At 44.2% G+C, this 14,769-nt stretch overlaps 2 protein-coding genes across 17 annotated transcripts; both read left to right on the top strand.

The window, feature by feature from the left end:
• Positions 1-1,337: 1,337 nt before the first annotated feature.
• On the top strand, positions 1,338-5,358 carry LOC541768 (uncharacterized). Its single transcript, NM_001348116.1, is given in 10 exon segments — positions 1,338-1,885; positions 1,987-2,050; positions 2,164-2,230; positions 2,427-2,693; positions 2,898-2,962; positions 3,036-3,145; positions 3,227-3,267; positions 3,348-3,493; positions 4,217-4,570; positions 4,911-5,358. Coding segments are annotated over 10 exon segments (1,593 nt in total). The 5' UTR covers positions 1,338-1,502; the 3' UTR covers positions 5,007-5,358.
• An 84-nt stretch (positions 5,359-5,442) lies between these two features.
• LOC100281768 (uncharacterized) lies at positions 5,443-13,705 on the top strand. 16 transcript variants are annotated; one of them, XM_035966911.1, is made up of 14 exons: positions 5,443-6,012; positions 6,733-6,780; positions 7,345-8,916; positions 9,041-9,168; positions 9,912-10,318; positions 10,410-10,537; positions 10,618-10,677; positions 10,966-11,115; positions 12,119-12,274; positions 12,356-12,493; positions 12,573-12,646; positions 12,813-12,914; positions 13,014-13,260; positions 13,377-13,705. In XM_035966911.1, the coding sequence occupies exons 5-14, from the start codon at positions 9,922-9,924 to the stop codon at positions 13,398-13,400; spliced, it is 1,476 nt and encodes a 491-aa protein (XP_035822804.1). In that variant the 5' UTR covers positions 5,443-6,012; positions 6,733-6,780; positions 7,345-8,916; positions 9,041-9,168; positions 9,912-9,921; the 3' UTR covers positions 13,401-13,705.
• The last annotated feature ends 1,064 nt before the right edge of the window (positions 13,706-14,769 follow it).

The raw sequence follows: 14,769 nt of genomic DNA, 5'->3' as shown, positions 1-14,769 counted from the left end.
CCAAAATTACTTCGATATATTAGTTCAGTCTATTTGCTTCCTAATAATTTTTAATGTGATCGATCATTTATGACGGGTCGGTCTTGGGCCACACATGAGATCCACTCGAGTGGTTTCCCTTCAGCGCGTCCGACACCCTATCCGGTTTCGCCATGCCCGACCCCGAGCTCAGTGCCGCGGGGTTCGTCCGAAGCCGAGTTCTTCAAGTGTAGACGTTATCTATTTCCTCCGACTGATCTTTGCCAGAAGCCTTTATACCCAGTGTGCTCACTGACTGATAGGCCCTAGGGGACGAGGATTTTTAAAAACTTGAGTCCATACTTTTTTTAAATCTCCAAAATTACTTTGATATATTAGTTCGACCTATTTGCTTCCTAATAAGTTTGAAAAAATATATGAAAAACCGAATAGATCAAATTGGTATAAACGAATAACCACATAGTTATCTAGGTTCTAAAAATTGTGTACTGATTTTTTTTTAAAAATATTTAAATATTTTTAGAACTTCAATCCACATTTTTAGAACCCATTTTTTTTGAAACGCGAATATACCATATTGATTTTTAGAATTTAGCTCCCTTTGTTATCATTAGTGTTTGTTGTTAGTTTGGAAAAAATATTTGAACTGATATAACAGAGTAATTTTGGGGGTTTAAAAAAAGTATGGACTGAAGTTTTTAAAAATAACAGAATTTTAAAAATTTGATCTATATTTTTTGATTATGGAATTTTTAAACCTCAAATAAATCAAACCAAATTCTAGTGGCATTGGAGGGATCAATATAGATTTTAATGGCATTGTAGAGATTGACTTTAAATTGAACTAACGGCGTTAGCTCCAAACTAACGGTAATGACATTTAAGGGATTAAAATATAAATTTGATGACATTGAAGGGAACCTATAAATTCTGATGGCATTGAAGGGATTGATATAAGTTTGGATGGTATTGAAGAGATTTTCTCTTGTTTCATCCTGTCATAAAAGAGGCAAGAAAAATAGAATAGAAATACTTATTTCCTTTGGTACCGGTAGGTAAAGAGCCACCAGTTGCTGGACCGGCCCAACATTCGCATCAGGAAAGAAACGCTTCACCCGGGCCGACAACACGCATTCCGACCGCGACCATACCGAGACCGAGACCGAGACCGAGACCGAGACCGAGGCGGCCGAATGCAGTAATGGCTCTTCCCGCCAATTCCACCAGCGTGGTTGCGCACTCACTCATTTCAAAATCCTTTCCCCCTATCCATCCCCCGTCCGCGTTTTTTCGCCTCTCTCCCCTCTCTCCCCCGTCCCCCCACGTTCCTACTTCCTCGTCCTGTCCTGCCAGTGGATACCCATCCCCCGTGCGGTCGCATCGCATCCCCCACCCCACCCACCATCTCGCCTCCTCTCCCGCACGAATCTGCCAAAGCCACGGGCCGACAGACAGGGGTCGTGGCGGGAGAGAGAGAGAGAGATCGCCCTCTCGCTCCGCGCTCACTCGCTCGTCCGCCGGCGATGCTGAGGACCAAGACCCCGCGGCCGCGCGGCGGCAAGGCGCGCCGCGCCGCGCCCGGGGCCGCCTCGGCGGTCAAGCCCGCCAAGGCCGACGGGAGGTCGCCGTCGGGAGAGCTCTCGCTGCAGCTGGAGCACGTCTCCCTCACCTCCTTGCTCTCCGACCGCCGCCCCGCATCCGGGCTCACGCGCTTCGAGGTGCTCCTAGAGGAAGAGGAGTCGGGCTGCTACCGCGCCGACCCGACCCCGCAGCCGCCGCGACTTCCTGAGCCACAATCTATGCCCCCGCCGCCGCCGCCGCCGCCGATCTCGCAGGCATCGCCGGTGGACGCAGACGAGACCATGGAGGAGAAGGATTGCTGCATCCTCAGCCAGGATTTCTTCTGGCACGTTCCGGACCGAGCCTCTGTGTTGGTTTACTGAGTGACACTGACACTGTGCGTGTGGTCTCAGATGTTAAACCTGCTCGTCTTCCCTGTGTTTGCAGCACCCCGGACTACATCACGCCGGAGATGCCGCAGGTGGCCAACGAGTTCGACGACGACGACAAGGTGGGGAAGATGATCTTTTATTCTCTTTTTTTGAGCGTGGGTATATCATATATGCCAGTGCAGTGGTAGTGTGCTGCCGTGTTGAGCTCCATTGTTTGCTTGGTTCCGTGCAGGAGAACATCCCCTGCCCAAAATCTCCGGAGAAGTCAGCGAACCCTCGTAGCAAGCGGTACAGAACCGGTGAGTGAGAATTCCACCCCTCAAACTGATTACTGATTGATTGGAATCTGAATCCGTTTCTGCCACAATATCCGATGATCCAGCTGTAGTCAGTACAGTAGCAGCTGTAAACTCAATCAATTCTTTCATGGTATGTGCTGGCCCGTTTTCTTGCTCCCTCTTAAGTGGGTGAATGCCTGAATGCCAATAACTGCAGATTGTTCTCCCAAAGCTCGGGAGGTTACGGACTTCTCTTTCGACCATCAGATTACGCCGGTTCTGTTTGACAGCCTGACTCGAGATGATTCGGAAGAAGAGCAGCCGAAGCAGCCTGCGCTGGAAAAGAGGGGTGGTTATGTCTCCCAGTCAGCAGTGGCTCTGCGTTGCCGGGTGATGCCTCCGCCATGCGTCAAGAATCCATACCTCAATACCGATCCATGCATAGATGCTGCTGTTTACGGTGGGAGGCAGTGCAACTCAGCAGGTACCACTATTGCATTTTGTGCTATCACTAATTAAAAAAGTATGTACATTTCTCCGTTATGCATATGTGAGTCACTTGTACATCTTATATGTACTATAACATGCCTTTTTTCAGCCTTAGTGTAATAAAAATTATCGATATCTGTGTCTTTATCATAAACGTTCAGACAGAGCTAACTAATTTTTATTTGTGTAATGTATGAAGTATTTTCTCCTTCAATTGGTGGTAATGGTCTTTCACGCTATCGAACTGATTTCCATGAAATAGAGGTATGCTCTGAATATATAATCCAACATGATCAATGGTTTTATTCACTGATATAGCGGCATGCTTAATTTGCAGAAAATTGGTTATGGCAACTTCAGTGTTGTGTTCAAAGTTCTGAATAGGATAGACGGGTGCTTGTATGCTGTTAAACGGAGCATCAAGCAATTGCATAATGATATGGAAAGGTAGTTTCTTAGTGGTATTTTTTTTCACCAGGAACAGGATTATTCATCAACTGATGTTGCATGTTGTATAATCTGTTGCAGGAGGCAAGCAGTGAAAGAAGTCCAAGCTATGGCAGCCTTAGGTCACACAATAAACTTTTGGCACTTCATTTTCAGCTGCATTTGCTAAGATGGTTATAACATCTGTACCGTGTCTTTTCAGGTTCTCACGAGAACATAGTTCGATATTTCACCTCTTGGTTTGAGAATGAGCAACTTTATATTCAGATGGAACTCTGCGACCGCTGTCTATCTATGAATCGGAACCAGCCAGTGAAGCGTGGGGAAGCCCTGGAACTGTTGTATCAGGTTTGTGGTTTTGTTGTTTACCAATTTTATTCCTTCTTTGTCACCGAGCCTGGTCTCGTAGGATAAGAGGCCTAAGTCTTAACACTTCTGTTTTTTTTACCAATAATTCTGTAGAAACATGGAACTACTCATTCAGGATGTTTCACATCTTAGCATCTATAAGCATTAACTCATTTTAGTCTGCTAATTTGGTTCAGAAGGAATGTATTCCGGGAACTAATAATGTGGTTTACAAAACTGTCACAACAAAATTGGAGAAAAACACATTGATTTGCCCTAGTTTGAATTAAAGAGAGATTGGATTGATGTATTTGGTAGTTTGATGTTATAATTAGGTCTACCACTCCAGCATGTTGACCAAGTCAAACCCATATAAAATGCAAAGAAATATAGGATGCATGCCAGTTTTGTAGTGTATGATCTACGAAGTCCAAATATGTTCGACTTGTGCAAGTTTTAGAATTGAACTATTGAATTGATCAATTTCAAAGTTTTTTATATCAAGTGGGGAAATATGTAAACCTATGTTCTGTTGGACATGCATTAGTGATGTTTCTTTTTTAGCCCCCCTGTGAAGTTCATTCAGCATCATTCCTTTTAATTATTTCTGGTTCTTTATTAAAAAACTTATCCGGTTCACTCCACCAGAAAACATTTTTTTATCTTATACTTTTCATATGTACCTTGGTTACAATACTAACAGTGAGCTTTGTGAATCCTAAGATCTGCAAAGGCTTGGATTTCATGCACGAACGTGGCATAGCACACCTTGATGTGAAGCCTGATAACATATATGTCAGAAATGGTATTTATAAGCTCGGGGATTTTGGCTGTGCTACACTTGTTAACCGGAGTCTAGCAATTGAAGATGGAGATTCACGCTATATGCCTCCGGAAATGCTGAATGATAAGTATGAGCATCTTGACAAGGTTGATATCTTTTCTCTTGGGGCAGCCGTCTATGAGCTAATAAGAGGCACCCCGCTTCCTGAGTCTGGATCTCACTTTACAAGCATTAGAGAGGGTAAGATCGCATTGCTTCCAGGGTGCCCGATGCAGTTTCAAAGTTTAATCAAGGTATAACATGTGGCTTCTCCTTCCCAGCTACTTACTTTGTTTGACCTTTATTCTGTTGTTGGAACTGGTACATAACATTGGAACTGGTACATCTGATTCTGTTGTTGCTTAAAGTTGATAGTAAATTTCCTTTTCTACATACCTATTTGGTTGCTTAAAGTTGGAGCTGTTATCTCTCTGTTTCTGCTTGCTGGTTTACAACTGTGGAGGACTTCGTATGTCCACACCACATGACCTTAGCAGCAAACTCCGACGTCCATTGCACAGAAACATTTCTTTGTAGCATGTCAAGTAACACGTGAAAAAAATAGCCTCACATTCTGTCGCTGTCTGTTTTCAGTCTATGATGGACCCTGATCCGGTGAGGCGGCCTTCAGCAAAGGAGATCCTGAGACACCCTTCGTTTGACAAGCTCCACAAGGCCTCATCGAAGTAGAAGTGCTGCCGCGCCCCCGTCAGATCAGAGCAGCCGGCAAAGGGAATTCCGCAGCTGCGTCACATTCACCATCAGCTGCTCCCAATTTTTGTGTATCTATCTATCTATATGCGTGTGCCATGTGCCCTGTTCTGATACTGTAGAAGATGGTTGGAAACGAAGCAGGGATCTGATTTTAACTCCAGGAACTGGAGCACGAGCAGCGTCTGTAAAGGACTAAAAGGCTGTTGCTGCTGTTGTGTTAAGGTTGTGCCTCTTTTTGGTTTCTGATGCACGCTTGAAACCATCAACCCTGTGCCTTTTTTTGGGGTGCTTGTTATCAGTTGCATCTGGACAGCGAATGCTAATTTGGAATTTTTCTCTCCAGTTAGACCTTATTTGTTTGTGCGGATTACAACTGGAAAGTCCATATAAATTAGAGAAAACTATTTCAGCTAAACAATCCGTAATAATCGAACGGGCCTCATATGCTATCCAAACATTCAGTTTACAAAAGTACTTTTATGATCTCTTTGCGTATTTACGGAGTATATATAGAAAAAAATATGATAAAAAAAGATGATGGTAAGCTTTTAAGGCTAGTTTCTAAAGGAAAAAATAACTAATTTTATTTAGGAAAATGAAAATCTTTTATAAAAATAGGGTTGCGAAATTAGCTCTGAAGAAGCTTTGAATGCGATTTAACTCGCTAGAGGAGTAGCCCATTTTCCTGGAGGCGGCGATGGCAGCGGCCCAGCCCACCTCTGCCGCTGTGCTTCGCGTGGGCCGTGCAACTCGCCGGAGACGGAAGCGACGTCGGCGAGAACCGCGCTGCCGTTGCCGTCGAGGCGATATGGTCCTACCCTCGTCGACGGAGACACGGAGTCCGCAGCCGCCTCCGCCTCCGGGGCGCTCGTCGTGGTCGGCGCCGCGTGATCCGACGGGGGTCTAGAATCCGGGCCTCGTCTTCATCACCCGCCACCCGCCGGCGTCCGCAAGATGCGCGAGATGGCACCGCCGCTACAAGGTCAGTCCTGTGATCCTGTCCTGTTCCAATCACGTCGAGGTCAATCCCAACAACCCCGCGTGTCCCATCCCGTCCCATCCCATCCCATCCCGTCCCGTCCCATGCCGTGGATGGAGTCCTCTGCTCCTTCCGGGACGCTCGGGCAACCTGCCATCTAGATTGGGGTGGAGCACTTTCTCATCTTTGACTGCTTGGTGCCCGCGCGATGTTTCCTCGGTGGGCTGGTGCGGTGCAGTGCAGCGTCACCCAAATTTCTTCGCCGCTAAAGCTAGCCGCTAGCCCGCTAGTACTAGTATATACAGCGTAGTGCGTGCCTGTTGGTTAGCTGACGAGCGGGGGGTGGGGCATCACCAACTGGAGCGCGTCTTCAACCAACTTTGTCCGGATGCGCTGAATTTTTGTTGCTGTGATCTCTCTTTCTCACCGCGATCCTGCACCTTTCCCTCCTGTCCAAGATTTCCCTCCCCTCTAATAATTCACCTGAAGTGGAGTTCCTGATGCTTATTCTGGCGTCCGCCTAGCGGCGCCGCGCTGCTACTAGCTCGCTCGTTAGGTGGCTTCTGGTGTGGGTGTTCTGAAACAATACGACTTCTGCCCACGCGCCGCCCCCCCACACTCCACCCGTGCTGTCCATTTGCTTGAATATATTCTTTTTCGTTGTCATGTGTGCCGTGGGAATTGCTCCATTCGATTGGTAAGTGCTCGTCTCTGACCATGCAGCCTCTCATCCGGATTGGATTGGTTCCGGCTGTTGCTTGCTCCAGGAAGGTGCGTTTTCTCCCATCCTTATGTGGAACTCGTGCTCTTTTCTCTTTTCATATCATACCCTTTATCATCATCCTCATCAAGTCAACCTTTATTTGATGCTTTACTATAACCCCTATCCGTACCGTACTAGTTTCACTCTGACTTTTGCTTGGATTGTCCCGTGCTAGCGCAGGTGTCCTTGTCCTTCTCATGCTGTTGGCTAATTCCACCGATAAGAAATGGCCTGCCTTGCACCAAGGAGCCAGTTCCTTTTAAATATTTGATAAGTTTGACTTCTCGTGGAGATCACATTCTCTATTTAGGCTGGGGCAGGATGTTAATAAGAGAAACGATATATAGCTACTGGCCTTATGTTGTTTTGCTCGCTTCACTATTTTCCGGCTGAATCCATGAGCATCCTGTAGACTCTTTTAAAGAAGGCACTATGGTTCGACTAGTTTCCTCGAAAAGCCTTTGCAGTTTTGCGTACCTCATGTCGGCTTCTCCGTGTATTGCTCTTGCTGTATGATTACTTGGTCGGTGCAGCTCAAATCTCCTATTACATGTATGTTTTTTTCGCTGCAGGCCCTCTTCATTTGAGACACATCTGTTACCGAGCGAGTTCTAGATTCGGTATTTATTCATTGTTCTTGCTCCCATTCTAGTTTGGTTGATTTAACCCTTATCTCCATTTCTCTATGTTCACCTTCTAGCTTAGCACCTGTTGAGTTGTTACTTTTGATGTCTATTGCCTACCCCTTATGCTCAAAATGTGCTCTTCTGTGCTGTGGGGTGTTGCATAATGAGCAGTCAAGCCATGTTTTTCACAACGTTCAAGCCATCTAGCTAAACAGGGCTTAGGCCTGATTCATTCTAGTTCAAGTGATTATTGGATAAAAATATGAAGTCCAGCTCACAAAGTCCCATTACATTGGGAACTGAAGGTATCACCACTAGAGCATTCGGTGCACCATGCACATGTGCTTCAACAGACCACATGCTATGATGCTACTTGCGAGCAACGTCAAAGAGTGGTGAACCTGCGCTGCAACCTGAACACGTGGCGGTTGCTTAGTTGGTTGTTTGGTTTGTAGTGGTTTCATCATCACGATCGGAGACAACACTGCTGTGTTGTTTCCTGGCTAAAGTTTTTTGATTCTTTGTAATAGTGACTAATGAGAAGTTATAGAGCGTGCGTCCAATATTTGGAAGTTAATGAGGAAGGAGCAATAAATTGAAATAAGCTGTTTGCATACTTTCTTGATGCTGGGGAACAGGATAGGGAAAGGAACACATGTCTTCGGACTCCGGCTACTTCGTGATCGAGCAAAAATGAATTGCAGTATTTAGTTCATGATGAAAATATAATATTAATGGAAAGGTTGAAAGTGTGTTCCTTTTTACTGGACTACTGGAGGAAGTTGCCAGGGAATGCAAGGAATAAGAAAATAACTATTGGGCTTAGCTTAACTGAACTATGTTAATTTTTTATTTAAATTTCCCTCCATATACCATGCACTTTTTGACTTTGGGTGGTTTTGCCTCAATAGTCAATACAGATGCCACTTTGATCATGTGACATTGATTTAGTAAACTTTGTAGTACCTAGGCAATTCTTATACATCTTAGAATACAATACTATATTACTACTAAAATTTTAGCATCTTGTAATGTTATAAGCACCACCACAACACTAAATGAAATTATGAATGCGGATCAATGCCATGTGGTCTCTACCTTTAACAAGAACATTACCAAATTCCATTGGTGTCAAACTGGATTTTAGCAAAAGCTTCAAGATTATTTCTGAAGTATGTAATTTATTTTGCCAACAGTCTAAAAATATTTGGATTTTTCTGCATTTTTCTCTGGATTTGTGGATCTGGGATCTGTTCCCTTTTGTCGCACGAATTCTTCGTTTTTTCCATATCCAGGGTGAAAATCATGTCACGTTTAAATGGTGATGCATCAGATAGGGTGTGGATGGCTGGAACCCCATTTCTCTCTTCATTGTTAATTAATATATACCCATATTTTTTGGACAGCTTTACCCCTCTTATTTCTCTTCCCATTTCACTTTCCCCTTCCTCTACCCACTCTCTCGATCTCTAGCGCCGCTTCGTCGTTCGTTGATACTCTTCACTCCGTCGTTCGTTGGTACTCTTCGCCTCATTGTTCGTTAATACTCTTTGTGCCCCCATCCCCCCCCCCCCCCCCCCCCCCCAAAAAAAATCTCCCTGTTCATTCTCTGTATCAACTATTTTGCTTGCTGTGGCATCAGACAATACCTTTGTGGGCTTGGTGCGTGGACTTCCACTGGATCCCAATCAGCTTATCACCTCACCTTTGGTGCGGACTAAATCGTTTCCACTTAAGCATGCGACGGAAGTAATCTTATCAATTTATCATGTAATTCAATACATTCCATACATAGTTCAAATCTAGTATTCCCTCATAATTCTATATCTAGATCTATTTAGATCTAAGTTAAACTGCTTTCTTCAATCTAGCTGTACTGTGCTGATGTTTCCTTGTGGCCTTGTGTTTCATCATCGACTTTTAAATCTCATCTTTCCTCTTCCTTCCTTTTTTGCACTGATTATGCAGTATGCAGGCCGCACACTTTTCTTTTCTTTTCTTACAGAAGTCGTGCTATGTGTACTGATAATTTTGTAAAATATGTACCATCTGCTATGAATGTTTTTTCTTCAGCTTTTATGATTCAGTAGTTGGCAGAGGTTATTCACTGCGTTTTTTCTTCATCATGGCATCCTTGTAATTGTTAAATGCTCATATATCTCCTAGTTGATTTGTTTCTTTATTACTAGATTCATCACTTGGTAGTTTCTTAGGTACAACAGTCTGATGTTACATGAGATATATCAGTAGTTCTATTTCTAATGCTATGCCTTTCAAATTCATGAACTTGCTTGTCATTGGTGCTTCGAAATATCCTTCTTTGTGCTTCCTTGACCTCATGTCTGTCGTATGTACACTTTTTTTGTACCACTATGGTTTGTGCGATTCAGCAGATTCTTGTTTTGTCTTGTATAGTTATTTCTTCAGCCTAGTATGCTCTCTTTATATGTTTTCAACTTATTGCAGATTCATTTTTAGACATAAAAACCTAGTACAAATTATGATGTTTACAGAACACTGGACATGGACTTCTTCACGGAATATGGGGAGGCGAGTCAGTATCAAATCCAAGAGGTCATTGGTAAGGGAAGTTATGGAGTAGTTGCTGCTGCAATTGATAGTCACACTGGGGAGCGGGTTGCGATCAAGAAGATAAATGATATTTTTGGTAATGTCTCGGATGCTGCTCGCATTTTGCGGGAAATCAAGCTTCTTCGTCTGCTTCGTCACCCAAACATAGTCCAGATTAAGCACATTATGTTGCCCCCTACCCGAAGGGAGTTCAAAGATATCTATGTTGTTTTTGAGCTCATGGAGTCTGACCTGCATCAAGTGATCAAAGCAAATGATAACCTGACTCCAGAGCATCACCGCTTTTTCCTGTATCAACTTATTCGTGCTCTCAAGTACATGCATTCAGGTTTGTTAGGAACATATTAAATAATTCACCTCATCATCAACATCAACAGTCACCCCTATCTTTCTGATATATGTAACCTATAACACTGCAGCCCATGTATTTCATCGTGATTTAAAGCCCAGGAACATACTGGCCAATTCAGACAGCAAACTAAAGATCTGCGACTTTGGACTTGCACGTGCATCATTTAACGACTCTCTTTCAGCTATCTATTGGACAGTAAGATCCTTTCCATCAATTTTGTATTCAATCATTTTTTTGCCCCTTATTTCATTAACTATTGTGCTTGCAACTTGAAGGATTATGTCGCAACAAGGTGGTACCGGGCTCCTGAATTATGTGGCTCCTTTTTCTCCAGTGTAAGCTGGCCTTTAGCTTCTGGTCTTACTGGAATTCTTATGATGGACAAATATGTGGCATGGATCATGTAGTTAGACTTTTACCATTACAGTGATACACCTTTCTGGACATTTCTTGTTACTTCTTTGAATGATTGGTCTTGGTGTTCTGTACCAAAGAGAAAATCTTTCTAAGAAATGCTGAAGCTTCGCTGCACTGGGCACTATTAATTTATTTTTTTGCAAAGTTCTTGTTAACATCTTCCTATTTTATCATCTTCACCAACACTACTAAATTTGTATGTACAGTACACCCCTGCAATTGATATTTGGAGTATAGGGTGCATTTTTGCTGAAGTTCTCACCGGAACGCCATTGTTTCCTGGGAGGAATGTTGTGCACCAATTAGACTTAATAACAGATCTCCTTGGAACACCATCGTTTAGATCCTTATCCCAGGTATGCGAACATATGTATGCATAACTTCAACTATTTTTTCTGTCACATACTTGGTAGTTTTCTTTTAGAACATATTTTGCGAAAGTGGCATAAGCGTAATGGTTAAGGCTTTCAAGTAGCACCTACAGGTCCCGGGATCGATCCCCCTCGGGGGCGAATTTCGGGCTTGGTTAAAAAAATCCCCTCGTTGTGCCCCGCCCGCTCTCGGGGATCGGAATCCTGCGCGCCACCCTCCAGCTAGGCCGTTGCAGAGTGGGTAGTTGATCGGCCCGTTAGTGATGAGGGTTAGGGTTCGGTGGTTTTCTCGGTCTATACCATGTTTCGGTCTTTTCTTAATTTAATACTGGGAGGGCGATCTTTCCCTCCTCGGCCGAGTTTTTTTTTTAAAAAAACATATTTTGTTTATTTAAAACGAAGTGGCATGAATAAATGTGATCTCAGACAGTAAAGAGACAACAATCGGTTCTTTGTGGGTGCTCTCTCTATATTAGTGTGTTGTAGAATTATTTGTTCATCAAACGTTGATTAAAACTCGGTGTGCCATTGCATTAAGGAAAGCTGTTTGTGTGTGAATGGATTCTCTTGTTGTAGGAGATGTTCTGTGTTTTAATCAAATCAATTAGTAAAGTTAACACCACAACGAAGTGGCATAAATAAATATTATCAAGATGTGAATATGATCTGGTTGGGTCTCTTAAAAATCAGTTAGTTTTGCTACATGTAGTGAAGCTAGTCAGTCCCAGTTTTGGCTACTTTGACCAATTTTGGCCACTATTTGGTTGGATGCAAAAAATTTGGCTTGGTGCCCTCTTCTTTTGGCCATCTTAGTTCATTTGGTGGCTAAAGTTGACCAAATCCATGGCCACCAAATTTTGGCTTAGAAGATGCCATAAACCAAACACAACCTACATCCTTGTGAATTTGTGATTTTGCTTTCTACCGACATTTTGTATTAGGACATCAGTATTCAGATGACGATCTCCATATTTTCTGTAACATCCAGATTCACAGTGATAAGGCCAGGGAATATTTGCTTGGCATGCCGAGGAAGCGCCCTATTCCATTTTCTCATAAGTTCCGTAATGCCGATCCTCTGGCTCTCCGGTTGCTAGAGCGTTTACTTGCATTTGACCCGAAAGATCGACCTACTGCTGAAGAGGTATACTCTTTGGGGGCAAAACATGTTATTCCTCATGAGTGCACATGCGTAAAAGTTTATATCTCTGTAATCTCTGTCCAGGCTTTAGCTGATCCATACTTCAGTGGCCTTTCTAAATTGGAACTTGAGCCTTCAGCACAACCAATTTCGAAGGTTGACTTTGAATTCGAGGGAAGGAAACTAACAAAGGCTGGTGTGAGAGAAATGATATATCGGGAGGTATGTAGCCATTTATATCCTGGGTAGACCATAAGTTACTCAGTCAATATTGGTTTTATGATCTTCTCGCTGCAAACAGATTTTGGAGTACCATCCCCAGATGCTTCAGGAGTACATCGAAGGTGGAGATCAGATTCACTTCCTATACCCAAGGTGCAGATTTGCACTATTGATTTCTCCTGTTTAGTTCAGTGCAGAAGTACATCTACCATAGGCCTCTGCACTTTTTATAGCTTGATGCTCAATGCCTCACTGTCTTTTAATTTCTTGTCTAATACCTGAAACAGTGGCACTTTTCGCTAACGCTACACCATTGCAGTGGGGTCGATCGCTTCCAGCGACAGTTTGCTCATCTCGAGGAGAACTACAGGAGAGGAGTAGCTAGCACCCCGCCGCGAAGGCAGCCCACATCTCTGCCGAGGCATATACACGACACCATTGATCGTTGCAGTTACAGGGTAGCGTAAGTTTTGAATTTTTCTTCTTCTACTGGCTTAATGTGGTTCTGTAACTGTGACAGGGAGCGAGTCTGCTCATCAGAAGATGGCCACAGTCAGGACTCTGACAGCGAAGAGCAGAGAGCAGCATCCTACGTTGCCCGAACAACCATAAGCCCTCCAAGATCACAAGAGGAGGGCGGCAAGCTCCAGCCTGCCTACCAGAGCGCCGCCGCCGCCGCAGACTCCTGCGCCAAGAGCTATCTGAAGGGTGCCGCTAGTATCAGTGGTGCTTCCAGGCGTGGCATCAAGGGGGATAATGGCCGAAAGGTACTTTGCACCACCGAAAACTATATACCTCCACTGAAATTTCGTGCAGTCTTGTTACTGTCGTAGGAAGACTATCGCTTCTGATTACTGACCGTTTCCCCTTTCCTCTACTGAAGGAGAAGGAATCTCCGAGGCTGTGAAAGAGGTGGCGCAGGCTCGTCACCTGTTAGGCAAAAGAGGTAGCAATGGCGCCAATGCGACTGCAACGTGGGATGTCTTAGTCATCATGCATCCAACAACGCAGGGGGGCAGTACAAGTATGCAGGTCATCCTAGCTAGGTCGCCCAAATTAAAGCAGCCTGCTTGGAGGAATTAGATTTGTGTACTGTTGTTAAGTTTTTTTTTTTTTTTTTTTTGAATTCAACTGCTAGATTCTGGCAGATCTGTCAACCGCACTCTCCTTGGTTTCCCAAAATTTACTGGTTTGAACAAGTTTATTACTGAATCTCGCTGTGGTGCTTCGTCTAGCATTGGACTGGACTGCTCGTGAGATGTCATGCCCAGGACGTTCGTCAACCTTGGGAAGAAGTGGGCATGACGGCTGGCAGGATTCAGTTCGGCCGGGAAACGGTCGTTAACCTTGGGGGGGGGGGGGGAGTGTGTCAGTGTTCGGGCAGCAGATTTGTATTTTGAGCAAACAAATGTCAACTCAACTGAGCAGCCCAAGCTGACAGTTTCATTTGGGCTGCTTCAGTGCCTTGAATGCAAGAAAACTGAAGGGACACCTGGCCACCTGGCCACCTGGCCAGCACTCTGGGGAAAGAGACAGAGTACTGGAGGCCGGAGGAGGAGGGTGAAGATGAAGGAGACACGACGGCGACGCAAAGTTGGAAGCACCACTGGCCGGAGAAAGGAATCCACCACCACAAAGGCAAAGCCATGGACGTACCCCGGTGGCCCAGTGGCAGTGTCACACCGTCACAGCACACCTGCGTGCTGCTGCTAGAGATGGCAATGGGTACCCGCTACCCGAAACCCGGTAGGTTTTTGCTCTATTAGGGTATGGGTTTGGGTCAATTTCTCTATCCATGAGTTTGTTAATGAGTTCAAATAGAAACCCAACGGGTACGTGGGCATGAGTTTGTTCTTCCACTACCCATACCCGCAAACCCATGGGTTTTTAAAACCCGCCTTAAAATCAACATTCCTTATAAATATGTCTCATAATATTATTAATTGAATATGTTCTAATTGAAATAAACTTCATGTAACAAATTTTAGGCTAAAATTAGTTATCACTTGTTTCTTTTATGTTAGCTTATTAATGTATTGATTGTCATTTACATGATGAATTATTTTTTATGTTGATGTTAGTGGGTATGGGAAACCCGTTGGGTACCCGAAACACGCATGGGTATGGGTTTGGGCAAAATTTTATACCCGTCATGGGTATGGGTTTTTTAGCGGGCGTATTTTTTCTTCGCGGGTATGGGTTTGGGCAAGTAATACCCAGCGGATTTTTACCCATTGCCATCTCTAGCTGCTGCAATGCAACGAGAACCTGCGATC

The sequence above is a fragment of the Zea mays genome, chromosome 4, assembly GCF_902167145.1.
Source record: "Zea mays cultivar B73 chromosome 4, Zm-B73-REFERENCE-NAM-5.0, whole genome shotgun sequence".
Lineage (NCBI taxonomy): Eukaryota > Viridiplantae > Streptophyta > Magnoliopsida > Poales > Poaceae > Zea > Zea mays.
This window is presented reverse-complemented; position numbering and strand designations above follow the sequence as displayed.